Source organism: Chlorocebus sabaeus, chromosome 25, assembly GCF_047675955.1.
Source record: "Chlorocebus sabaeus isolate Y175 chromosome 25, mChlSab1.0.hap1, whole genome shotgun sequence".
In the NCBI taxonomy this organism is placed as follows: domain Eukaryota; kingdom Metazoa; phylum Chordata; class Mammalia; order Primates; family Cercopithecidae; genus Chlorocebus; species Chlorocebus sabaeus.
In genome coordinates this window covers 3773459-3801124 of record NC_132928.1, presented here as the reverse complement: position 1 = coordinate 3801124, position 27666 = coordinate 3773459, and the positions used below count along the sequence as shown (strand labels likewise).

At 43.2% G+C, this 27666-nt stretch overlaps 2 protein-coding genes across 2 annotated transcripts in view; both read left to right on the top strand.

Annotated features, from left to right (window-relative positions):
* Positions 1-7: 7 nt before the first annotated feature.
* Positions 8-13444, top strand: SRP9 (signal recognition particle 9). Its single transcript, XM_037985497.2, has 3 exons — positions 8-197; positions 6333-6401; positions 12231-13444. Exons 1-3 carry the CDS (start codon positions 126-128, stop codon positions 12348-12350), a joined length of 261 nt encoding a protein of 86 aa, XP_037841425.1. The 5' UTR covers positions 8-125; the 3' UTR covers positions 12351-13444.
* Positions 13445-26187: 12743 nt separating this feature from the next.
* EPHX1 (epoxide hydrolase 1) overlaps positions 26188-27666 on the top strand; it is a 36266-nt gene continuing 34787 nt past the window's right edge. Inside the window, exon 1 of the mRNA XM_007988281.3 lies at positions 26188-26314. The gene's annotated coding sequence lies outside the window, so the exon portion shown is untranslated. The remainder of the gene's footprint in view (positions 26315-27666) is intronic.

Genomic DNA, 27666 nt, shown 5'->3' with positions numbered 1-27666 from the left:
GCGAGGAGCCGCCGCCATCTTGGGGCTGCTGGGACTCGCGTCGGTTGGCGACTCCCGGACGTAGGTAGTTTGTTGGGCCAGGGTCTGAGGCGTTAGTTCTCTTTACTTTTCCACTCCAGGCCACGATGCCGCAGTACCAGACCTGGGAGGAGTTCAGCCGCGCTGCCGAGAAACTTTACCTCGCTGATCCTATGAAGGTAAATCGCTGGAGGGGCCGCTGCTTTGGGCCCCAGCCCAGGATGTCTTCCCGCCATCCACTCGGCCGCTGGAGCTTCCCCAGCGCTCCCAGGAGGTGCTGGGAATGAACACAAATGGACTCTGCCAAGTTAATGTTCCGCTGTCTCGTCCCCTTCGTCCCTGATCAAAGCGGCCCAGTGAGGCCCTGAAACTGGCAACAGCCAGGTTCATTTCAGCCCTAAACATCTCTACAGTCGATCTTCCCCCGCCCCAGTCCCTCGACTTCCCTTAAGGCTTCGGTTGTTTTATGAGTCCCTGAAGCCAGGGCTCCTCCCCCTGCAGTTTCCTGTCCTTTGTCTTGGTTCACTTTTCCTGTACCGCCTAGGCGGTAAGGGTACCTTATGTATATGAAACTGATGGTGTTTTTCTACTGCCGCTCAGACATTCTTGAAAGCATCTGTACCCCTTCAGAATATTGGTTCTTGGTATTTTGGGAGTCACAGGCTTTGAGAACATAAGAATAATATTAGCACCTTTCCTCAGAAAAATGTACGTATACGTAAATGTTTGCAAACAATTTAAGGGGATTCATGGACCTCTGAAATACATTCTTAGCCCCCGCAAAAATTATAATGGAGGCGGATGTCGGAAGTTAGCTCATTATTAAAAAGCAAAGGAGTCCAAGCGATGGGAGTTTAGCATTCGCATCTTTCCTTTCGTCTCTTGAGGTTTTGCTTATTTTATTGTCATGTCTGAAGAATTATATGAAGTATATTCGTGTTAATTAAAAGTTCTCCTTTTTAGAACTCAGCATATTGAAGGGATTTTATACTGGAAATCTCAGACCTGGTTATGTATGATGCTGCTTTTGTTTTCTGTCTGTTGTAACTCAATCATCTCTTTTGTGCTTCATTCATTCTCCACTCTCGTGTTACTGAACCCCAAGTTAAATTAGGTTCTGTGGGAGACACAAAGGTGAATGAGATGCCGTTGAACCCTTAAGGAGTTGGTGTTATTGGAGGGTATTGTAGATACAGTGTATTGTGACTATATCCCTCAGAGAAGAAAAAAAATGAAAGGGGGATGGATAATCTCAGAAAACTGGGGCTCAGGAATTTTTTTTTTTTTTTTTTTTTTTTTTTTTTTGAGACGGCATCTCGCACTGTCGCCCGGGCTGGAGTGTAATGGCTCAATCTCAGCTCACTGCAACCTCGGCTTCCTGAGTTCAAACAATTCTCCTGCCTCAGCTTCCCGAGTAGCTGGGTTTACAGGCGCCCGCCACCACACCTGGCTAGTTTTTTGTATTTTTAATAGAGGCAGGGTTTCGCCATGTTGGCCAGGCTGGTCTGGAACTCCTGACCTGTGATCCGCCCGCCTTGGCCTCCCAAAGTGTTGGGATTACAGGTGTGAACCTCTGTGCCCAGCCTGGGGCTCAGGATTTACTGTGTGAAACTATTGATGATCATTAAGTAATATGAATTATGTTTTAAGTTTATGCAGTGAGCTGGTGACCTGTAACTCCAATGCCACGTTGTTTATAGTGCATATAAGTTTAAAGTGTGCATCAAGAAATGTTGATAATTATGATTAAAAATAGTATTAGACCCACAGAAAGGCCTAGGTAAGTAACAAGCTGTAAAACATTCTTAGTTCTATTTTTTTACAATAAAATGATACAATAATAAATAATGGAAATACTGTATTTTTTAAATAGAGTAATTTGTTTATAACACTGGTGACTTCTGGTTGCTTCATTTGGTTGGCTTCCCTTGTTTGCAGGGTCATTTGTTTGTTCATTCAGACAATGGTACTCTGAGACCATACAGGACTTTTATCCAGAAGTACCCACAGTATAAACTAAAAATACTTGAGAAACAGTAAAGAATATGTAAATTCACATCAAGAGTGACTGTACTGTAATAATGTGATGGCAGTGGTAGAGAAAATGAAAATAATTAGAGCATCACTGTGAGCAAAGCATGTCTAGAATAGGCAAGAGAGAGAATATTTCATCTCTTACCCAGTCAGAAAATTGCAGTTGGCACAGGCTGGAGTGCAGTGGCACAAATCACAGTTCACTCCAGCATTGAACTGGGCTCGAGTGATCCTCCCACCTCAGCCTCCTGAGTAGCTGAGACTACAGACATGCCACCATGCCTGCCTAATTTTTTTTTTTTTTTTTTTTTTTTAAGACGGGGATCTTGCTTTGTTGCCCAGGTTGGTCTTAAATCCTTGCCTCGGATGATTCTCCTGCCTCAGCTTCCTAAGTACCTGGGATTACAGACGCAAGCCATGGCACCTGGCTTGACTGACATGTTGAGAGGGGAAGAGGATGAATGTAGATGAAGAGCTTAACAGTTTTTTTATTTGTTTGTTTTCCGAGATGGAGTTTTGTTCTTGTTGCCCAGGCTGGAGTGCAGTGGCACAATCTTGGCTCACTGCAACCTCCACCTCCTGGGTTCAAGCGATTCTCCTGCCTCAGCCTCCCAAGTATCTGGGATTACAGGCTCCTGGCACCATGCCCAGCTAATTTTTTGTGTTTTTAGTAGAGACAGAGTTTCATCATGTTGGCCAGGCTGGTCTCAAACTCCTTACCACTTCAGGTGATCCACCCACCTCGACCTCCCAAAGTGCTGGGATTACAGGAGTAAGCCACCGCGCGCAGCCGACTTAACAGGTTTTTTTTTTTGAGTGCCTTATAGGTGACAGACATTTTACATGTTTATATGTTACAGGCATTTCATATATATTTGTGTGTATTTACATATATTTATACATAATACATGAACAATTATAGCAACGCATCAAAGTACCTAAATGAATGATTTTAGATATGTTAAATGATTTGCCTAGTTTCTTAAGAGATTAAGATGAAATTTGGACCCAGATCTTTGAACCCCAAGTCCATTCTGTTTCTGCTAGGGCTAAAGAACAAATTTTGTCAGGTCTCTGGAATCTGTTTTCCAAAATTCTCTGTCTTTTCTCCCCAACACATTTAACCTATTGATTATACCCAGTATCTTTTTACCACTCTTTCTTGCATTGCTATAATTGAAGATGGCATTACCACTGGATTATGTAATAACCTCTCTGTTGGTCTGTCAGCCTTTTTAGTTCCTTAACACTTCTGCCACAATTGTCTAAAAAACAAAAGTTGAATTCTTCATCTCCTGCTTAAAAACTGGTTATTCTTTGATAACTGGATATAGTCCCAACTCCTAGTCTGACCCATCTCCAGTCTTTCTGGCTTTGTCTCACCATTTTCCTATCTTCAGCTGTAGTCTCATGAAGCTACAGAATTCGTTGTATCCTTGTTCAGAATGGTTTTTCAGCATTCTGCCTTCTTCTATAAGGTTAAAAAAAAAAAAAGCATTTTCAAAGCCACCTCATTTTTTAGACTTTCCTTTTTCCCGGTCTAAATTACTTGTTTTTTCTCTTTAGCATTTTATGTGTATATCCTTTTATAGGGCTTAATTCATTTGTCCTTGTGTTTTGGTTATTTTTGGTAAAGAACCTTGATTTCTTTTTCTTTCTTTATGGCATCTGACGTGGTGACTCAGCACCCTCTAAATTACCAAATGGACCCCTTTATAAGTAAGTTTGGCCTTTTTTCTTTTCTTTTCTTTTTTTTTTTTTTTTTTGTGACAGAGTTTTGCTTTTGTTGTCCAAGCAGGAGTGCAGTGGTGTGATCTTAGCTCACTGCAACCTCGGCCTCCCAGGTTCAAGTGATTCTCCTGCCTCAGCCTCCCGAGTGGCTAGGATTACAGGCACCTGCCACCATGCTTAGCTAATTTTTGTATTTTTAGTAGAGAAGGGGTTTTACCATGTTGGCCAGACTGGTCTTGAACTCCTGAGCTGGTGAGTGAACTCTTGCCCTCTCAAAGTGCTGGGATTACAGGCATGAGCCACTGCGCCCAGCCATGAGTGGCCTTTTAACTCATTTCTCCTAAATGAAACCAGTGAGTTCCTTTAACTGAGAGTTAAAACTTCACATAGTTGTCAGGCTTAGTGTATTTTTAAGTGTTTTGTTTCTAGAGAACTGAATTTTTAAAATATGTAAAACTGAACTTACTAGATCAATAAATAGAATCAGGTATTCTAAAGATAATTAACCTAGTTACTACTATTTTTTTTTTTTTTTTTTTGAGACGGAGTCTTTGCTTTGTCACCCAGGCTGGAGTGCAGTGGCACCATCTCAGCTCACTGCAAGCTCCACCTCCTGGGCTCACGCCATTCTCCTGCTTCAGCCTCCCGAGCAGCTGGGACTACAGGCGCCCGCTACCACACCTGGCTGATTTTTTGTATTTTTAGTAGAGACGGAGTTTCACCATGTTAGCCAGGATGGTCTCGATCTCCTGACCTTGTGATCCGCTCGTCTCGGCCTCCCAAAGTGCTGGGATTACAGGCCTGAGCCACTGCGCCCCGCCGTTACTACTGTTTATATCTGCTTAAATGCTTGATGAGTTCCCTTTCCTCCTTCACTCAGACAAATCACATATAGTGATAAAACTTTTTTTTTTTCAATCTCAGGAATGCAAAGACCATAATGGGGAAAGCTGTAGGTTACAGTTCCATTAGCCCTTTTTTTTTAGTTTCCATAATTGTCTTGAGGCCTCTGGTGCTAGATCATAACCATTTTAAAATTATGTTTCTGAGGCTGGGCGCGGTGGCTTATGCCTGTAATCCCAGCACTTTGGGAGGCTGAGGCGGGCGGATCACGAGGTCAGGAGATCGAGACCATCCTGGCTAACACGGTGAAACCCCGTCTCTACTAAAAATGCAAAAAATTTGCTGGGTGTGGCGGCGGATGCCTGTAGTCCCAGCTACTTGGGAGGCTGAGGCAGGGGAATGCCGTGAACCCGGGAGGCGGAGCTTGCAGTGAGCCGAGATCGCCCCACTGCACTCCAGCTTGGGCGACTGAGCGAGACTCGTCTTAAAAAAAAAAAAAAAAAAAAAAAAATTATGTTTTTGTTTTGGCTTGTAGATACTTAGCAGTTTTTATTTTGTTTTGTTTATTTTGAGACGGAGTCTCGCTCTGTCCCCAGGCTGGAATGGAGTCCAGTGGCACGATCTCGGCTCACTGCAAGTTCCGTCTCCCGGGTTCACGCCATTCTCCTGCCTCAGCCTCCCAATTGGTTGGGACTGCAGGCGCTCGCCACCACGCCCAGCTAATTTTTTGTATTTTTTAGTAGAGACGGGGTTTCACCTTGTTAGCCAGGATGGTCTCGACTCCTGACTTCATGATCCACCCGCCTCGGCCTCTCAAAGTGCTGAGATTACAGCGTGAGCCACCGTGGCTAGCCGATACTTGGCAGTTTTTAAAACAGCTAGCTAAACAAGAGTTACTGATACTGGTTAGGGAAAAACTGCGATACCCTGTGCTTGAATCCATCACTGAAAGAAAAAAAAATGTTCGTGGAAGTGTTCTTGAGAGATGTCTTATAGGAATATGCTAATAACTAAATGCCTTGGCAATCTGTAGAATATTGAACATAAAGTATTGTGTAACATGGCACTTCAGTGTAGGAGTTATTCTGGTTTTTGGAAAAGTTGTTGGTGGAGACTTCTTTTCAAGGCAGAATTCTGCTTTTAAGTAATAATGCATTATGTTCTGCCTTCATGATAAAGACCTGATTTTGCTGAATATTTTAGTCTGAATCCACTTGCTAAGATCCATGGAATAATGGAAAGTGTGAATTGCACTGACCTGCAGCACTGTTTGCTAAGGAATGGATTTGGTCTTTTTAACTAGCCATTTCTGCTAAATATTTTTCCTCCTTTTCCTGTCATTTCTCTGTGGCTAGGTGTGTTGGTGTATATTCTTATTGGCAAGAAATGCCACCTTGTAAGTCTCACAGACATTCCCTGAATGTGGATGTGTTTTGAGAATGTTCAGTACATCTCTTTTCAAACTGTCTGCAAATAAAATATCCAACCTTTTTTAAGTCTTAAATAAATAAATTGTAGCAAAGGAATGAACTAAAATAGCTGATTTTTTTTTTTTTTTAACCTCATTTCAGTTTATAGTAAAAATGCCTTTAGATGTTTGGGGGTATTTATTCTAAAAGGATCCTTTTCAGCCTACCTGAAGACTAAATTATTTATGAGAAATGTCATCTGTCTTCACTGTTTCTAAATATGTATTTTTGTTTCAGGCACGTGTGGTTCTCAAATATAGGCATTCTGATGGGAACTTGTGTGTTAAAGTAACAGATGATTTAGTTGTAAGTATACATGTTTATTTGTTACATACTTTCAGATTTGTTTGTCATTTGTTTGAAATTATTAGAGTTTATGGAGATTACCCATTAGGATGTTTATTTTGCATTTCATTCAAAAATGAAGAACCTCATTCTAGCAGCTACTTTTATAGACCCTCAGGAAATAATTTAACTTGCTTTCTTAATGCATTATGTCAAGTGTCATTTACTAAGTGCTGTCTTCAGACCTTAAGCAACAGGAATGTAGAGACCAAACTGGATGTAAGGGAGTAAAAGTTTCCTTTAAATGACAGTGTTTGAACACAAGTTACAGGCTTTATTCTTGTATTTCCTGCCCTTGATATGCTCACTCTTGTTACTTCCTCATATCCCATTCATTCCTTAACCCTCTGCCATCTGTTTTCTGCATATGGTATTCCACTGAAACTGCTCTTTGTGAGAGCACATCAGCAGCTCCTTTATTTTCAAAGCCAGTGGTCTTATTATTCATATCTTACTTGGCCTCCTTGTGCTTTTGATAGAGAACCCCACTCTTCCATAGAAATAATTATTTTGGCACTTGTGGCTCTGTTTTATCTTGGTCTTACTATTTATTCTGTGTTTCTATTGTTTCTTCTTTGCTTTTTTTTTTTTTTTTTAATGTGCCTCATATATATATGTGCTTCTCTAGGATTCTGTCCTTGATTGTCTTTTCATACAGCTTCTGGAGCAGTTCATTTAGTTAAGTCTGATACTGCACCTATCTATGTCTACTTGCAAATGTGTGTTTTGCTCATATTCTTCTGACTAGCATCTGTACCTCACATACCCTCAAAATTCATTTGTCTACAGTGGAGTTTATCATCTGTTCTTAAACTAGCTCCTTCTCATGCCTGTAATCCCAGCACTTTGGAAGGCCAAGGTGGGTGGATCACAAAGTCAGGAGATCGAGACCATCCTGGCTAACACGGTGAAACCCTATCTCTACTAAAAATACAAAAAAATTAGCCGGGCGTGGTAGCAGGCGCCTGTAGTCCCAGCTACTTGGGAGACTGAGGCAGGAGAATGGCGTGAACCTGGGAGGCGGAGCTTGCAGTGAGCAGAGGTGGTGCCATTGCACTCCAGCCTGGATGACAAAGCGAGACTCCATCTCAAAAAAGCAAACAAACAAAAAAAACTACCTCCTTCTTCTGTTCCTACCTTCCTACTTTTAGTTGCATTATTTTCCACCTGGTCAGAAATCTGGGGATTTTTTTAATTAAAAAAAAAGTTTTTAGAGACAGGATATCACTATGTTGCCCAGGCTGGTCTTGAACTCGTGGCTTCAAGCAGTCCTCCCACTCAGCCTCCCAAGTTGCTGGGATTACACACATGGGCCACAGTGCCCAGCCCAGAGTGATTTCTATTTTTCTTTTTTTTTTGAGATGGAATCTCGCTCTGTTGCCAGGCTGGAGTGCGGTGGCTCGATCTCTGCTCACTGCAGCCTCCTCACTGCAGCCTCCGCCTCCCAGGTTCGAGTGATTCTCCTGCCTCAGCCCCCCAAGTAGCTGGAACTACAGCCGTGCACCACCACACCCAACTAATTTTTTTTATTTTTATTTTTAGTAGAGAGGGTTTCACCATGTTGACCAGGATGGTCTCCATCTCTTGACCTCGTGATCCACCCATCTTGGCCTCCCAAAGTGCTGGGATTACAGGCGTGAGCCACCGCACCTGGCCTTTTCTTTTAATTTGTTTGTTTGTTTGACGGAGTCTCACTCTGTTGCCCAGGCTGGAGTGCGGTGGCACAGTCTTAGCTCACTGCAAGCTCTGCCTCCTGGGTTCACACCATTCTCCTGCCTCAGCCTGCTGAGTAGCTGGGACTACAGGCGCCCACCACCATGCCTGGCTAATTTTTTGTATTTTTAGTAGAGACGAGGTTTCACTGTGTTAGCCAGGATGGTCTTGGTCTCCTGACCTCATGATCCACCCGCCTCAGCCTCCCCAAAGTGTTGGGATTACAGGCGTGAGCCACTGTGCCCAGCCTTTTTTTTTTTTTTTAAATAAAGAGGGAGTCTGGCTCTATTACCCACGCTGGAGTGCAGTGGTTCATTCTTGGCTCAATGCAACCTCTGCCTTCCGGGTTCAAGCGATTCTCCTGCCTCAGCCTCCCAAGTAGGTAGGATTACAGGTGGGCACCACCACGCCTGGCTAATTTTTGTATTTTTAGCAGAGATGAGATTTCACCATGTTGCCCAGGCTGATGTTGAACTCCTGACCTCAAGTGATCCACCTACCTCCCAAAGTGCTGGGATTACAGATGTGATCCACCATGCCCAGCCCCAGAGTGATTTCTAAAAGGCAAATTTGATTGTTCTCCCTTGCTTAAAAACCTTTAAACTCCACCCTTGCATCCCCTCTAATCTGTGTAATTTCTGTATTACATGAGAACTCCTTTAATGTGCTGTGATGTGTTAGGCCTCAGTGCTTTTGAACATTCTGTTTCCTCCTTTGCAATATTGAATCCCACCTCTGCCCCTAATGTGGCCAGACTGCTGCTTATCTTTCAGAACCCAACTCGAGGATTGCTTCATCTCTTGCTTTTCATTTTGGCTTTTTGTGCTGTATCACGATTCCTTTTTTTTTTTTTTTTTTTGAGACGGAGTCTCGCTCTGTCGCCCAGGCTGGAGTGCAGTGGCCGGATCTCGGTTCACTGCAAGCTCCGCCTCCCGGGTTTACGCCATTCTCCTGCCTCAGCCTCCCGAGTAGCTGGGACTACAGACGCTCGCCACCTCGCCCGGCTATTTTTTTGTATTTTTTACTAGAGACGGGGTTTCACCGGGTTAGCCAGGATGGTCTTGATCTCCTGACCTCGTGATCCGCCCATCTCGGCCTCCCAAAGTGCTGGGATTACAGGCTTGAGCCACCGCGCCCGGCCTTGTATCACGATTCTTTAATCACATTTGTCTTTTTAATAGACTGCGCTTCAAGACAATAGAGATAGATTAGTAATATTCTTACGTGTTTTATTTCCATTGCCTACTATGATATCTTGACCCAGAGAGCACTCAGTAAACATTTTTAAAATACATTAGTTCTTTTAAAAATTGTATAGAGTGATTTTTAAAATCACTTTTGTCTTTGGTCATAACATTGTATTTGTGTTCAGGGTTCCATTATGAGATTGCATGAAGTTAGACCTTTTAGTGATTACCGTGTCTTCTAAGAGCCAGTTGAATTTAGTGAGTAGCTGAACATGTGAAAAAGGAAGAGTGAATTGAGATGTAATATGCTAGACATAGATTTAAGAGATGTGAATCCTAGCTTAGTCATTTACCAGCATTTTGGCCTTGGAAAAGTTTAAGCCAAAAGTTTAGCCTTCTGGTCTCAATTTCCTCATCTGTAAAGTATCATAGTGATAGTAAAAAAATATATGAAAGTATCTAACATTAGTGCTTACCCTTGGTAGATTGAGTAAATGTTTTCTTTTGTTTGTTGGTTGTTTTGTTGATTGCTTTTTTTTTTTTTTTTTTTTTTTTAAGAGACAGTGTCTTGCTCTGTTGCTCAGGCTGGAGTGCAGTGGCTCACTGCATCCTCAACCTGTTGGGCTCAAGCGGTCCTCTCGCTTTAGCCTCCCGAATAGCAGGGACTACAGGTGTGCACCACCACACTCAGCTAAGTTTTAAATTTTTTTGTCTAGACCAGGGTCTCATTATATTTTGCCCAGGCTGATCTGGAACTCCTGGACTCAAGCCATCTTTCTGCCTTAGCCTCCCAAACCACTGGGATTATGGGCGTGAACCACTAAGTACTTCTTAAATCTTGACATTCCACACTGAGAAAAATTTTAATTGTGATTGTCACAGAGTGGTTAGGTATACCTGCTGAAGAAAAACCCCTATGTCCTGTCTTAAAAATAGGGGAATAGGCTGGGAGCAGTGGCTCACGTTTGTAATCCCAGCACTTTGGGAGGTGGGTGGATCATGAGGTCAGGTGTTCAAGACCAAGCCTGGCTAAGACAGTGAAACCCCGTCTCTACTGAAAATACAAAAATTAGCTGGGCGTGGTGGTGGGCGCCTGTAATCTCAGCTACTCGGGAGGCTGAGGCAGCAGAATCGCTTGAACCTGGGCGGCAGAGGTTGCGGTGAGCCAAAGTTGTGTCACTGCACTCCAGCCTGGGCAACAGAGCTAGATTCCATCTCAACAAAAAAAAAAAAAAAAAATAGGGGAGTAACTGCAGAACAAATTTTAATACAAAAGGCCTTATCTTCAATTGATGGCTCTTTTTGCCTTGTTCATAATTAAATATAATTAAGGATCCATGTTAACTTTGACTTTTTTATAATCCCATGTATGCATAATTTTTCTAATCCCATAATTGATTTATAATACTGTCTTCTACGGACCTAAAATCTTTTTCTGTCAGAAACTTTAGTGAGAAGGTATGTATATTCTCTTGTAGCACATATACTGAAAATTTAATGATGAAGATTAATACGGCCTTTTTACAAGATTGCTGCACAAATTTGTACAATGCGTGGATAAAAATTTTTTTTAAGTGAGTTGTTTAAAAGGCTGGATGAATTCAGATCAGTTGGGCATGATGAGGTTGAACTTCAAGTTAATAATTGACTTTTATTACAGGATCATTAGTTCCTGTTGTTTAAAACTCATGTGAACCTTTAAGATGGGCTGAAGAAAAGTGGACCTATATTACAAAATGAGGGAAGGGCTACCAACTTAAATTGCTATTTCTGAAGATTCTACAACAGATGGCTTTATGACCAACCATAAGCAGATCTTAAGTATCTTGTGAAGAATTTAACTGCTAACAAGGAAGAATTTGGTTTGCTTTAAAAGTAGTATCTTCAAGCCTGGGCAACATGGAGAAACCCCATCTCTACTAAAATAGAAAAATTAGCTGGGTGTGGTTGTGTGTGCCTGTAGTCCCAGCTACTCAGGAAGCTGAGGATCACTTGAGCCCAGGACACAGGTTGCAGTGAGCTGAGATTGTGCCACTATACCCCCAGCCTGGGTCACGGAGTGAGACACTGTCTCAAAAATACATATCTTCAGAAAATCAAGATTTTTTTTTTTTTTGAGACAGAGTCTCACCCTGTTGCCCAGGCCAGAGTGCAGTGGCATGATCTCAGCTCACTGCAGCCCCGACTCCTGGGTTCAAGCAATTCTTCTGCCTCAGCCTCCCCAGTAGCTGGGAGTACAAGTGTACGCCACCACGCCCAGCTAATTTTTGTATTTTTAGTAGAGACGAGGTTTCACCATATTGGCCAGGCTGGTCTTGAAGTCCTGACCTGGTGATCTGCCCGCCTCGGCCTCCCAAAGTGCTGGGATTACAGGTGTAAGCTACCACTCCTGGCCAAGAAAATCAAGATTTATCTGGTTTATATGTTGACCAGCTATACAGAGAATTCGGATTTTTTTCTAAAAATTATCAAACCCCCAATTTCACCAGTAGAAAAATGTATCTTAAGATTTCTGGGTTTTTTCCCAGCATAACTCAGTTACTTATGGCTGGGAGAAAATACCTAGGGAGATAATCTAATACCTAATTCTAAGCCTTGAGTTCTTCTCATCAGACTATAGTAGGATTTAACTTTTGACATTTTTCAGAAGCTTCTAATAGACTTCATTTAGTTTTTTGTCCACAGCAGTGGCGTTTAAATTACTATACTTTAAGACATGGAATTGCTGGAGGCTTGGAAACTTGAGTGCAATTTTCCTAGTACGACCCTCCAAGGAGAATAGAGCAAAACAGTGGTAGGAAAAACTCAAAATTTTACCCAACTGTATGTTTTTTACATTGTCAATATCTAGTTTTATATAGTTAATGTGTACTTCTAAAATTTCTGACAGTGTTTGGTGTATAAAACAGAGCAAGCTCAAGATGTAAAGAAGATTGAGAAATTCCACAGTCAACTAATGCGACTTATGGTAGCCAAGGAATCCCGCAATGTTACCATGGAAACTGAGTGACTGGTTTGAAATGAAGACTTTGTCGTGTACTTAGGAAGTAAATATCTTGAAATAGAGAAAGTGTTGGGACAGAAAGTACTTTATGTAACTAAGTGGACTATTCAGAAGCTTAGAGGTCATTTTTTGTAATTTTCTTTTTAATGTTTACATTAGAGAGCTAGGGATGCAAATGTTTTCAGTTAGAAAGCCTTTATTTACTTTTGGAAATTGAACAAGAAAAGCATCTGTCTTGGAAACTTTGCAGATTATTCGATGTTAGATAAAACATGTAATTGTTTCTCTGGCAAATTTGTATCAGTAATTTGAAAATGAGGTACTAGAAAAAACCAATTCTTCTTAAATTTAGTTCATCTTTAAAAGAACATTAAATACAACCATTTTGTTGGATCGATGTATTTCTTTTGGAGTATAAAATGTATGCTGTTGTGACCAATAAATATAAAATATGGAAATTGGAATTAACTCCACACCATAGTATGCATTGTTATGCATACGGTACACCTAATTATGTATACCAGTGTAGTCTCAATTATATCTAAAAGTAGTTGTGACTAACAAGTATGCTTTGCCTTATTTCCACATTTAAACTACCTTTTAATATAAGGGATTTGTAGTATCAGCTTGTTGAGCAATGACTTTGAATCGAGTTTTCAGTGATCAGAAGCAGCAGTTACTTGAGTGCATGAATGGAATAACTATAATGTGAAACCACCATATTACAGAAATATTTACTACATATTTTCCATCTGTAGTTTCTCAGAAAGGCTATGGATTAGTTGAACTGTCAAATCTTGCATACTTCTGTGACACCCTTGCCCGTTTTCTCTAACCAAGGTGTTAGGTGTGACTGTCACAACTGTTAATGTTTTCCGGTAAACTAGAAGTATATTATTATTTGATAATTATATTTGTACCCTAAATTTCACCACCTAAATGTAATGTTGATTCCCAAGAAAGAAATGAAGGCACTACATTGAAATATGTTTTGTATAAATTTGTCATGTTGAACAACACTTTAGCATGGTAAGTTCCCTTAGCTATATGAATTTTGGCATGTTTCAGAGAGATCAGTAAATAAAATATTATATAAAATATATTGTTTGTGTTGAAGTTTTTAACTTTTCAGAAATTGTTGATTTCTGAGCTGGGATATACTATATTCATTTAGTCCAAAATGAGCTTAGTAATGCTAAAAGCAAATTTTTTGTTTCTCAGTACTTTATATTACATGACTTTCTCCGCACTATATGTTAATGGCAAGTTTGTTTTCTTGAATTAGAAAAGTAACATCAAATAGTATAGGATTATTTTGGCTTTTTGTTTTTTTCCTCCAGAATTAATGGGATCACCGTCAGGGAAGGGGAGAGGTTTGACCTTTTTCCCTACAGATATGACCTGAAAAGGAGAGACCGGCATTTGGGTTATTTGAGTCCTGGTAGCTTGTAACAGAATGGTTAAGAACAGACATTCCAAGTCAAGACTGCCTGGCTTTCAATCCTGGTTCCACTATTTCCTAACTCTGTGGTCTTAGACTAGATACTTTTCTAAGCCTTCATTTTCATCTCTGGAAATGGGGCCAACGATAGTACTTCCCTTGTAAGACTGTTAAGATTAAACATCATGATCCAAGGCTGGGCACAGTGGCTCACGCCTGTAATCCCAGCACTTTGGAAGGCTGAGGTGGGCAGATCATTTGAGGCCAGGAGTTTGAAACCAGCCTGGCCAACAAGGTGAAACCCCATCTCTACTACAAATACAAAAATGAGCTGGACGCAGTGGCGCACTGTTGGGGTGATCAGGCCCGACACCAGGCCATGGGTGCTACAAAGTCCAGTAGGGTCAAAGAAACGAGAAAAGACAAGAGTACATAAAGTGAGCCGGGGCATGGTGGCTCACTCCTGTAATGCCAGCACTTTGGGAGGCCAAGGCAGGCAGATAATGAGGTCAGGAGATCGAGAGCATCCTGGCTAACATGGTGATAACCCCATCTCTACTAAAAATACAAAAAAAATTAGCCACGCGTGGTGGCAGGCACCTGTAGCCCCAGCTGCTCGGGAAGCTGAGGCAGGAAAATGGCGTGAACCTGGGAGGTAGAGCTTACAGTGAGCGGAGATGGCACCACTGCACTCTAGCCTGGGCGACAGACTGAGACTCGGTCTCAAAAACAAAAAAAGTACATAAAGTGGATCGAGGGATCCAGTGCTAGATTGGAGGCTGGGAAGACCCCAAGCTCTGGGAGCCCACACTATTTATTGGTGATCAAACAAAGCAGGTGATGGGGACGTAAGGGTAAACAGGTGAGGGCGTGAGGATATGGGGGTAGAAAGGTAGTGGTGCATTAAGCATAGCTGTGACTGTTTAGCATTTCCTTTGATGCATACAGAATATGCTCTGCTGCTTGAGATAATGGAGGACATGTTTACAAGTAAGATGCAAGGAACCAACAAGTCTGTGCACATTCCAGAGGCTACGAGGGGTTTTATGCCCTGTGCCCTGGGTTCCGTCCAAGCCACGAGGGGTTTTATTCCCTGGGCTTAGATTGTGGTGTGGCAGGGCAGCCTTCCACCCTTTGGCACAGAGTTTGGTGTTAAAGGCCACAAGGGGTTTTAGACCCTGGACATCTTTCAAGACTCTTACATCATGACAGACAAGCTAGTCCTGCCTCAGCTCTTCTACCAACATGTTTCCCTTTTTTGCAAAACCACCACAGCTATCATTGCTTGTTCTCAGTGGGGGCTTTCTCTCCAGATGTGGCTTCCACATCTGCAGACTATATAAAGACAACACAGATTAAAAGCACAATCATTATTGAAATCACAGAGCCTCCAAGTGTCTTGATCCATTTTAGCAGGTTAATAGCTGCTAATCCATCTGCAGCTCCTTCAAGCACTTCAGTTCCTGGCATTAGTGTCAGATGTGCCTGAGAGGCTTGAAGTACTTGTTCCTTCAGTTTTGCAATATCCAAAGATAAATTTCCAGTATGACCTTTTAAATGTCTCTTAACTATTTCCCACTCATGCTCTGTTTCATTATACAGATGAGGAGTAATGTAAAAATCAGAGGTATTTCAATCACATTGCATTTGAATTTTACTTTTTTTTTTTTTTTTTGAGATGGAGTCTCTCTCTGTCACCCAGGCTGGAATGCAGTGGCCGGATCTCAGCTCACTGCAAGCTCCTCCTCCCGGGTTTACGCCATTCTCCTGCCTCAGCCTCCCAAGTAGCTGGGACTACAGGCGCCTACCACCTCTCCTGGCTAGTTTTTTTTTTGTTTTTTTTTTTTTGTATTTTTTAATAGAGACGGGGTTTCACCTTGTTAGCCAGGATGGTCTCGATCTCCTGACCTCGTGATCCGCCCGTCTCGGCCTCCCAAAGTGCTGGGATTACAGGCTTGAGCCACCGCGCCCAGCTGAATTTTACTTTTTAAACTTACAATATGATTTCCCATTCAAATCACTGTCTGAAGGAGATCATTAATTTGGTTAACTATTTATTTATTTGAGTTTGAGAGTTCCATAATTTTGTGGAATTATTTTGCCACTTATTGACAAATTTAACAGTTTGTACAGATGAATGTAGAGCCACACCAGCTACTGCAGTAGTAGTAGTAATAGCGATGAGGCAAATTATAGCAACTATGAGAGTAACTATAAATCTTTTTGAATGGGATAAAAGTTTTTTAAGGATTTCAGTTACTATATGAATGGATGGAGATGCCTCCCACAGTTTATTTAAAGACATAGGCATCCAGACTCCTTCCCTGGCTTTAATTATTAGGATAGTCTGATTTTTATTAAAAGTTGAACTAATACAGGTAGACAAATGACATTTGGGGCATGAAATAAAGTGTGTAATTATATCAAGAGTAACATTTCCTATTGCTAGCACAAAAGGTGGCCGGACACAACTTTGAATCCAAAAAGTCCTGTTGGAAAGAAAAGAAAGCATATTTAGTTTTACCTCCCTCCCCTTTATACTTGTTATATTTACCCTCCCAAATTTTGATTGGACATTGAACCATAGCTAATTTCCATAATTCAGAATGTTCTTGTCCTTACTAGGATGCATTGGCCCTCAGTTATCTATGGGCTCAGGCATCCAGGTACTGTCATTGGTGCACACCTCAATAACAGGGTCCGTCCAACTCACAGACCTAATTAAAGGAGGAAATGGGACATATGCCCAACAAGTGAAATTCTGAGTTGCTCCTGTAGTAGGGAGGCTTACCGCTATGGTGAGTACCACCAGCATGGCCACCATCAGGTTACTAGTTGTTTTTAGTTTGTTCTGTGTTTTCAAGTTGTCCTTTGCCATCTGTGCCAACTTCTTGGTTTGTCCCTATGTTGAAGAATTTGCCTGATGACTATTCTCAGTTTTCTCCTTCATCTCTGAGATATTTATTTGTGCCATCACTCGTATCAGGAGTTTTGGCTCTCCCCAGAGCCCTGTCTTCCTGCTGTAGCTCATGATAGATCTTCAGATGTTTGGTGGGCACCCATACAGGCACCCGATTGTCACCTGGAGAGACACAGCAAATCCTCTTCCCCATATAATTATCTGCTTTTTGATTAAGTTTAGTTAAAGGGCCAGGGAGGTTAGTATGTGCTTTTATATGAGTAATATAAAAAGGGGAATGCCTTTGTTGTACTACTTGCTGTAAAGAATGAAATAAAAGATTAAGTTGGTCATTAGTCACATTTTGAATTAAGGCACATTCAATATTTTGTGTGGCTTGCACTACATAGGCTGAATCAGAAACAATATTTGCTGGCTGTTTAAAAGTTTTTAGTACTGTAATTACAGCCATAAGTTCAGCCCTTTGAGCAGAAGCAAAGTCAGTTTGAAAAACTTGCTGTTGAGGTCCTGCAAATGAGATTTTTCCATTATTAGATCCATCAGTGAAAACAGTGATGGCCCCTTCAATAGGAGCTTTCTGAGTATTGGAAGGCAGTATCCTTGATGTTAATTTAAGAAGTTGGAATATTTTGGATTTAGGATAATGATCATCAAGAATGCCAATAAAACCTGCCAAATTAACTTGCCATTCCTGGGAATTAATATAAGCTTGTTGAATTTGTTGTTTGTTTAATGGAACTATAATTTAATTTGGATCATATCCCATTAACTTCATTGTGCACAGCCTTGCTTGTCCTACTAGTATAGCAATTTGATCTAAGTATAGAGTGAGCATTTAGTTGTATTGTGAGGTAGAAAAAGCCACTCAACCAGATAATTCTGTTGAACAATAACTCCTGTAGGTGAATGTTTAGTAGGAAAAACTAAAAACTGTAATGGCTGCATAGGGTCAATTCAAGTCACTTGTGGCTGTTGAATTTTTTCTCCAATTAATTGAAGTTCCTCTAATGCCTCTTAGGAGGGGAAACATTTACTATTTAACTTAGAATTACCTCGTAAGGTAGAAAAGAGGTGAGACATAGCATAAGTAGGAATGCCTAAAGTGGGATGAATCCAATTAATGTCTCCTAACAATTTTTGAAAATCATTTAGAGTTTTTAAATTATCTCTTCTAATTTGAACCTTTTGAGGCTTAATAGTACTTCATTCTACTTTCATTCCTAAATACTGAAAGTTCATTCCTAAATACTGAAAGGGAGTAGAAGTTTGGATTTTGTCAGGGGCTATGATTAATCCTGCTGCAGTCACAGCCTTTTCCATTTGTTTGTAGCATAGCATTAATTCCTCTCTAGTTTCAACTGCACATAAAATATTATCCATGTAATGGATAATATTTTTTAAATTGTTCTTTAATTGGCTTAACTTTTCTGACATAAGTTTGACAAATAGTTGGGCTATTTAACATGCCTTGTGGCAGTACTTTCCAATGGTATCTGTCTGCTGGTTCTTTGTTATTTATAGCAGGAACAGCAAAAGCAAATTTTTCATAATCTTGGGTAGCTAAAGTAATAGTAAAGAAGCAATCTTTTAAATCTATCACTATGAGAGGCCAGTACTTTGAGATCATTGTTGGAGAAGGCAGCCCTAGTTGCAGTGCACCAATGGGTTAAATTACAGCATTAACAGCCCTCAAATCTGTTAATATTCTCCATTTCCTTGATTTTTTCTTAATAACAAACACAGGAGAATTCCAAGGAGAGAAAGTAGGCTCTATGTGTCCCTTTTGCAATTCTTTCTGTACCAATTCTTTTAAAGCCTCCAGTTTTCCTTTTTCAGCGGCCATTGCTCCACCCAAACCAATTTGGCAGTTAACCAAACAAGAGGAATGGGAGCCACAGGCTCAGCAATGGCTGCTCCTAAAAATGATACCCTAATCCAGTTCGATCTGTTTATCCTTTTAGTTCTAAAGGTTCTGGTTGGCCATTTTCATTTTTTCCCAGTCCCTTCCCCAAGAGATATCCCATTTTTCTCATCATTTGTTTACTGTTATCACTATACTGATCCATAGGAATAGATATTTCAGCACCCCATTGTTGTAATAAGTCTCTACCCCATAGATTGACAGGAATAGGTATAATAATAGGTTGAGTTGTCCCTTCTTGGCCATCCGGCCCTTGGCATGGCAAAATTAAGGAACTTGGAAAGCTTCTGAGGCAGCTCCTACTCCAATAATACCAATGGATGCCTTTTGTTTTGACCAATGCTGGGGCTATTGATTTAAACCAATAATAGAAACATCAGCTCCAGTATCTACTAACGCTTCAAAGTCCTTTTCTTGAATACTTACTGTACAAATAGGTCTTTTGTCAGACGCTTGATTAACCCAATATACAGCTTTTCCTGCTGGATTCATACTACCAAAGCCTCTTATTCTTTTTACTATACTGCTTCCCAGGTTTGCATAAGGTAACAGTAACAACTGAGCAATTCTTTCTCCTGGGGAAGCAGACCATGGAATTGAGGAACTAATAACTTATTGAATCTCTCCAGTATAATCAGCATCAATTATTCCTGTATGTACAGTGACACCTCTTAAATTTAAACTAGACCTTCCAAGCAATAGACTAACTCTTCCTGAGGTTAAAGGGCCCCTAACTCCTGTGGGGATCTTCTTCGGTGGCTCCCCAGGAGGGAAGGAAACAGGAACTGTGCTGCAAAGATCTACTGCAGCACTGCCTGCTGTGGCAGGGGACAATTGTACGTTTGTAAGGGCGCTGACTGTGCCAGATATGCCTCGGTTTGTTGAGGGGTCCGAGGCAGGCCCCTCTTCCCGTTTCCCCAAAGAGGTTGCCCATCTTTGCTAAATTTAGAATGATACTGATTTGCCCAGTGATTGCCTTTCTTACACCGGGGGCATACACTGGGACTTTTCTGTTCATTGATAGTAATAGTTTTTGCCTTTTGATTTCCATTTCTTTTTTTTTTTTTTTTTTTTTTTTTTTTGAGACGGAGTCTCGCTCTGTCGCCCAGGCTGGAGTGCAGTGGCGCAATCTCGGCTCACTGCAAGCTCCGCCTCCCGGGTTCACGCCATTCTCCTACCTCAGCCTCCCGAGTAGCTGGGACTACAGGCGCCTGCCACTGCGCCCGGCTAATTTTTTTCTATTTTTTAGTAGAGACGGGGTTTCACCATGGTCTCGATCTCCTGACCTTGTGATCCGCCCGCCTCGGCCTCCCAAAGTGCTGGGATTACAGGCGTGAGCTACCGCGCCTGGCCTTTGATTTCCATTTCTACATTCCTTTTTTGTGTGTCCAAATTGCCTACAATTAAAACAAGATCCTGAACGGGGCATATTTTTTCCACCTTTAATTCAGCCATAGCTTGAGCTAAAAGGGTAGCCTTATGTAAATTACCCCCAATGCCATCACAAGCCTTAATATATTCAGCCAAATGAGCCTTCCCTCTCATAGGTCTAATGAAAGAAGGATATTTTTTCCGTGTAACATTTATTTTTTTCCATGTCCTTAAGCACACAATGCGTAACTGAACAATGGCAACATTTTTCATTACTGCTTGATTATCTAATTGGCCTCAATTAGGGCCCAACCCCATTAACTGTTCAAAGGAAACAGGTACAGGCGGCTGTGTGTGTTTTCTCTTGCCTGAGTTTGAGCTTCATCAGCCCACCAAGTTTTAAACTGTAAGTACTAGGACGGAGTGAGAACAGATTTTATTAACGTATCCCAGTCATATGGTATTAATCTATTATCAGGAGCCACATTTTTTAGTAAAGTTTATACAAAAGGAGAAATTGGCCCATATTGACTAATGGCTTGTTTAAATTCCTTTAATGACTTAAAAGTGGCCCAATTAGCTATATGTTGTCCTCCTTGTTGGGTTATAGTAATGGGAAATTGCCATGCTTCTAGGTTTCCTTCAGCTCTAGCCTTCTGAATAAAATTTTGTATGGCACCACCAATTGCAGCAGGTTTTAATGTTGTAACTACCAGAGTGGTAAGTTTTACAACTAATTCATCTCACCCATTATGGGGAGAGGGAGGAGGTAGCCATTCACTTAATTCAGCAGGTGGAACCGACGGGCTAGTAAAATACACTTTTTCAGCTTCCCTTTCTTTAATTTCCTCTGGTTCCTGTTCCTCACATTCAGAATCTGAAGTTAATTTTTTACACTCATCTGCCTGTTCCTCATCTGAATCTGCCTCACCATCTGTTTGAAATGGCTCAAGAGCTACGTTTATCAACGCCCACACTGACCAAACAGAAACGGAATTTTGGCTCCTTTATGTGCCTTTTTAAAATCTCTGCCAATTCTTTCCCATTCATCCAACTCCATTGTCCCTTGTTCTGGGAACCGTGGGCAAAACTGATCTACTGTACTAAAGAGTATTAATAAATGTTGAGTACTAACATTCACTCCCCCTCTCTGTAATAAATGCCTTAGAAAGTTCAGATAAGCAGAATGTTTACTTTCATTTTGTACCATTGTTACCCTGGTTCTTCTGAGCCCCAGCTTACCCACCGAGCTCCTTTCAGTCGTCCTTAGGTTTCCTTTGATGATGCATCCTCCACTTCCACATGCTCTAGCGTTCCTTCACTGGGGTCTTCATAGCCCCATGCTGGGCACCAGAAATGTTGGGGTTATCAGGCCCAACACCAGGCCGTGGGGGCTACAAAGTCCGTCAGGGTCAAAGGAATGAGAAAAGACAAGTTAAGAGTTCACAAAGTGGGTGTGAGGGCCAGTGCTAGATTGGAGGCTGCGGAAGGCCCTGAGCCCACGCTATTTATTGGCGATCAAACAAAGAAGCAGGTGGTAAGAACATGAGGGTAAACAGGTGAGGGCGTGAGGATATGGGGGTAGAAAGGTAGTGGTGCATTAAGCATAGCTGTGATGGTTTAGCATTTCCTTTGACGCATATAGAATATGCTCTGCTGCTTGAGATAACGGAGGACATGTTTACAAGTAAGATGCAAGGAACCAACAAGTCTGTGCACATTCCAGAGGCTACAAGGGGTTTTATGCCCCGAGCCCGGGGTTCCGTCCAAGCCACAAGGGGTTTTATGCCATGGGCTTAGATTGTGGTGTGGCAGGGCAGGCTTCCACTCTTTGGCACAGAGCTTGGTGTTCCAAAGGCCATGAGGGGTTTTAGACCCTGGACCCCGGACATCTTCCTAGACTCTTTTACATTATGACAGATAAGCCAGTCCTGCCTCAGCTCTTCTACCAACAGCGCACGCCTGTTGATCCCAACTACTTGGGAGGCTGAGGCACGAGAATCACTTGAACCAGGGAGGCGGAGATTGTAATGAGCCAAGATCACGCCACTGCACTCCAGCCTAGGTGACAGAGCGAGACACTGTCTCAAAAAAAAAAAAAAAAAAAAATTATCCATTTTAAGCTTTTAGCACAGTGCCTAGAATATAGTAAAGATCAATAAATTATACTTTTTTTTTTTTGAGATGGAGTCTCACTGTGTCACTCAGGCTGCAGTGCACTCGTGTGATCTTGGCTCACTGCAACCTCCACCTCTTGGGTTCAAGGAATTCTCGTACCTCAGCCTCCCAAATAGCTGGGACTACAGGCACGCTACCACACCCAGCTAATCTTTGTATTTTTAGTAGAGACAGGAGTTTGCCATGTTGACCAGGCTGGTCTCGAACTCCTGGCCTCAAGTGATACACCTGCCTTGGCCTCCCAAAGTGCTGGGATTACAGGCATAAGCCAGTCCGGCCTAGCAGGCTTTTATTTATTTATTTATTTATTGTAGAAATTGACATACCGATTCTAAATTCATATGGGAAAGTAAAGGACCACGAATAGCTAAAACAACTTTGCAAAAGAACACTTTTGCAAAAAGTTGAAGGACTAACACTACCTTCCTTCGGGTCTTATTACATAGCTACGGTTATTCAAGATAGCATCAAGGAAATAAAGTAGATCAATGGAAAAGAACAGAACCCAAAAACAGACCCACATATATATGGATAACTGATTTATTAAATATATCAAAAGGGCCAGGCATGGGGGCTCACACCTGTAATCCCAGCACCTTGGGAGGCTGAGGTGGGTGGCTCACTTGAGGTCAGGAGTTCAAGACCAGCCTGACCAATATTGTGAAACCCTGTCTCAGCTAAAAATACAAAAATTAGCCAGGCGTGGTGGCACATGCCTATAATCCCAGCTACTCAAGAGGCTGAGGCAGGAGAATTGCATGAACTCAAGAGATGGAGGTTGCAGTGAGCCAAGATCATGCCACTGCACTCCAACCTGGGTGACAAAGCAAGACTCCATCTCAAAAAATAAAAAAAAAAAATAAATTTAAAATAAATAAATAAATATATCAAAGGTGGCCAGGCATGGTGGCTCACGTTTATAATCCTAGCACTTTGGGAGGCAGAGGCAGGTGGATCACCTGAGGTCAAGAGTTTGGGACCAATCTGGCCAACATGGTGAAACCCCGTCTCTACTAAAAATACAAAAAAATTAGCCGGTTGTGGTGGCACGTGCCTGTAATCCCAGCTACTCGGGAGGCTGAGGCAGGAGAATCGTTTGAACCTGGGGGGCGGAGGTTGCAGTGAGCTGAAATCAGCCTGGGTGAAAGAGCGAAATCTGTCTCAAAAAAAAGTGTGAAGGCAGGTTAATGGAAATGAGACAGTCCATTCAACAAATAGTGCTGGAACAACTAGATATCCAAATGTTTTAAAAAAGTGAACTTTGAGCTCTACCTTGTACTATATACAAAAATTAAAAAGATAGATCATAGTTCTAAATGTAAAACCATAAAACTTATAAGAAGAAAACATAGGAAGAAACCTTTGTGACCTTGGTTAGGCAAAGATTTAGAAACAATACCAAAAAAATCTGTAAAAGAAAAACATGATAAACTGGACTTCTTTAAAATTAAAATATTCTGCTATTCTAAAGACACTATTAAGAGAATGAAAAGACAAACCACATGTTAGAAAAAAATTATTTGCAGCTGGGCACAGTGACACACACCTGTAGTCCCAGCTCCTTGGCAGGCTGAGGTTGGAGGCCAGTTTAGTCAATATAGCCAGGCCTTGTCTCTAAAAAAAAAAAAAAAAGAGACCCAGCGTGGTGGCTCACAGCTGTAATCCCAGCACTTTGGGAGGCTGAGGCAGGTGGATCACTTGAGGTCAGGAGTTTGAGACCACCCTGGCCTACATGGTGAAACCCAGACTCTACTAAAAATACAAAAGTTAGCTGGGCATGGTGGTGCATGCCTGTAATGCCAGCTACTAGGGAGGCTGAGGCAGGAGAATCACTTGAACATGGGAGATGGAGGTTGCAGTGAGCCAAGATTGAGGCATTGCATTCTCACCTGGCCAAGAAGAGCGAAACCTAATCTCAAAAAAAAAAAAAAAAAAAAAAAAAAAAAAAGGGAAGAAATTGTATTATTCATTTTATTTAAAAATATCTTTGATAATTTTCAATGGATTTTTATGTTGCCATTGACTCATATACACTTGATTGTAATCATCTACTTCCACTTTATCCTTCTTCGTGATTAAATTTTTGAAAAATCCTAGCTTTAGCGGTTACTAGGGGAGATGAGCTTCCCTCCTGCTTTGGTGAATTCTTTCCTTATGGACAAGTTAGCTCTCTGGAGCAGATGGGGGCTGCATAGCACAGTGGTTAAGAAGAGGCCTTGGGACCAGTCGGCCTGGTCTCCATCTAGCTCTGCCTTCCACTGGCTGCAGGTCCTCTGGCACGTCACCGAACACCTCTGGGTATCAGTGGCCTCAGGTGGAATGGGGATAATGTTAGAACTTACCCAAGGATGAAATGCAGACATCACCTGAGATAACACATGTGAAGTACCTAGTTCAGTGTCCGGCCTGCTAGGAGACCTTTAATTAATAGTAGCTGATTTAATCATTTATGTTTCAGATATGTTTATTCATTCATCTTCTCACAAATATCCAGCTTTTAACACAGTGAGAGCTGGATCATAAATCTCCCTCCCAGGTGTCCACTAAGCTGTGCCCCAGGCCTTCTGACCTCAGCCTTCCCAGCTGACTGCTGACCCTGCTCTCCTTGCCCACACAGAGTTCAGGGCGACTGTGACCCTGAAGCATCAGTGACCGAGGGCACCCGTTGCTGCCGCCAGGAGATGTACATTGACCTGCAGGGGATGAAGTGGGCCGATAACTGGGTGCTGGAGCCCCCGGGGTTCCTGGCTTATGAGTGTGTGGGCACCTGCCAGCAGCCCCCGGAGGCCCTGGCCTTCAAGTGGCCGTTTCTGGGGCCTGGACAGTGCATCGCCTGGGAGACTGCCTTGCTGCCCATGAGGTGAGTGTGTCTGCTGGCCAGAAACAGCCAGTCTTAATTAAAATAGAGAATTCTTGGGCCAGGATGAGCAGAAAGGTTGGAGAACAAAAGAAGGTGGCTGGTGGTGAACCTTATCCTGAAGTGTGCAGGGTGACAGTCAGAAGCTTAAAACTCCAGCCACAGGCCCTGCACGTGGCCTCCTAGCTGTAGTCTGTCAGCCCAGATCGTGAGGATGCTGGTGGTTGAAAGAACTGCACCTCTGAGCAGGTGAAGGGAGGAGCTAAGGAGGGGTGATGGCAGAGGCTATGGGGCAGGCTTTCTAACGATGAGGGACTGGGGATCTACGCTCTCACAGAAGTCAAAAGAGCCCCAGCAACCACCTGCCTGGGCCCTGAGCTTCCTCCAAAGCAGGAGGGGATTCACTAAGAGGTTGCTCCCCTGGCATTGAACTCAGCGTCGTATACTGGTCCTCACCATGAAGACCCCCAAGAGTGCTTCAGACCATTGCTTCTCACATTCTCTGTTTAAAGACATTAATTTGTTTTTAAATTTCCCAGTATGTCATGGACCAATATGTTTGTTAAACATACTAAAAATGAACTGCTAGATGAAATTAAAAAGACATACACAGACAGGTGCAGTGGCTCACGCCCATAATCTCAACACTTTGGGAGGCGGAGGCAGGTGCATGGCTTGAGCCCAGAAGTTCAAGATCAGCCTGGGCAAAAACGTGAGACCTCTGTATCTACAAAAATTTAAAAATTAGCCAGGTGTGGTGGTGCAGCCTGTAGTCCCAGTATTATGGAGGCTGAAGTGGGAGGATCGCTTGAGGCTGCAGTGAGCAGAGATCGCACCACTGCACTCCGCCTGAGTGATAGAGTGAGACGCTGTCTCCAAAAAAATTTTTTAAATAAAAAAATAAAATAAATAAAAAGACGTACATCATGCAAGTTTGGATTTTTGTTTTTAGATTCAACTGACAAAGTTACGGGATCAAACTGCTGTACAAGCTGCTAAACGCTTCTCTCCATTTCTGTCATCGGGGCCGCGGACCGCCCTTTGAGTAGCCTGTTTTATCTCCGGCGGAGGTGGAGCCCTGGGGAGGTGTAGAGACTTTCCCGGATCGCTCAGGTAACGGGCGGGGAAGTGCGGAACCCGGGTCCTCCGGGCCGGGGAACGCCCCGCTCGGAGGCCGGGCTTGGGCGGAGACTGCGCCGGGGCGGCTGGAGACTAGCCGAGGGGAGCCGGGGAGTCGGAGAGACCGCGCGCCTGCCGCCGCCGGAGCCTGCGAGCCGAGACCGTAAGCGCCAGGGGCCGGCCGGGCCGCACTTCCCGAACGCAGACGCGGTTCGGGCTCCGCGCGGGCTGGGCTGCCGGGGTGGGCTGCGGGCCGGGGCGCCGAGGGGTCGGGGCTGCGGTCGGTCCGCAGGGGTGCAGAGGGACTTGTAGGCGGTCCGCCCCCAGCTCCTGCCCCGGCCAAGAGACCGCGCGTGCCGCCTCCCGGGGGAAGGAGCCTGCAGGCGACCGCGGACCTCTCGCAGGGAATTCCACGTCCCAGATGGCGAGTAGACGCCGCAGGGCTGGAGGCTCGCGACTCCGGGAGCGCACCGCGTCCCCTGGCCTGGGCGAGCTCTCCTTCCAAGGTCGTGGCTCGCTCCGCGGTGAAATGCACTTATTTGTCACCCAAGTCCAAACACTGATTACACCTTTTAGTTGAAACGCGCTTTCATCTCCGTCTGCCGCTGCAGCCGCCGCCCCGCACCCCCTCGCTCTGGTCTCGGGATTGAAGGCCAGCCCTCTCCGCTTGCAGAACAGGAAACTTGCCCGGGAGTTCACCCAGTAGTCGAAGCCAGGGAATGTGGTCAACCTGAGCAAAAGCGCCGCGGAGACCGAGTCGCCGCCTGCCTCCCTCCCTGGCAGGTGTCGTTTTTCTCTGAGCTTCTGGCTCCTTCCTTGCCCTGGCGGTTCCCGAGACCTTGGAGGAGGGGTGCCTACCAATGTTGTAATCCTAATTTCGACCTTTCTCTCCTAAAGTTGAATGCCCCCTCCATTCCCCACCTCCTATTGTTTAAACTTCAAGTTCCACAAAGCCTGGATCCGCCCCCACAGGCAACACTCGCTGTCCTGGAAGCTCTGTGAGGGCTCAGCTTGTGGCTGGAGGTGGGAGGTGAGGGGGACCCATACACTTGGCAGGCCAGCTTCCAGGACAGCCCTTTGCTGGGACTGATGAGCTGTTGGTGGAAAATTGTTGAGGACCTTGGGGTTGGTGCCTGTTTCAGTACCATTGTGCAGCCTCCTCTGCATCCAGCATAATTTAAAATAAACATTTTCAGGAAGCCACAATTCTCCAGAAAGTAACATTGTTTTGTGGTGTAATGGTTGCCTCCTTCAGGGAGCTGGGTTTGGGGGATATTAGCGGGCCTTTCACTGGCCCCACTTGGTCTGACTTAACAGCAAAAACTCTGGGAGTGTTCTGCAAGCAGTTTTTCTTTCCCAAATTTCCACACCTAGGAGGCCCGTGTATTCCCTGAGGAAGCGTGGGCTGTACTTAGGAACTGCTCACTGTGGAACTGGGGCACAGTGGGGAGCATGCCCTCTTGGGATTTGCAGTTCTAGGGGCAGAGGGATAATAAAATACATTTGTAAACTAAC

Excerpts from the sequence above, each read along its gene's own strand:
- SRP9 (XM_037985497.2), top strand. The coding sequence starts at position 126 with ATGCCGCAGTACCAGACCTGGGAGGAGTTCAGCCGCGCTGCCGAGAAA. Across the intron at positions 198-6,332 it reads ACCTCGCTGATCCTATGAAG|GCACGTGTGGTTCTCAAATA; the intron begins GTAAATCGCTGG and ends TTTTTGTTTCAG. Across the intron at positions 6,402-12,230 it reads AAGTAACAGATGATTTAGTT|TGTTTGGTGTATAAAACAGA; the intron begins GTAAGTATACAT and ends AATTTCTGACAG.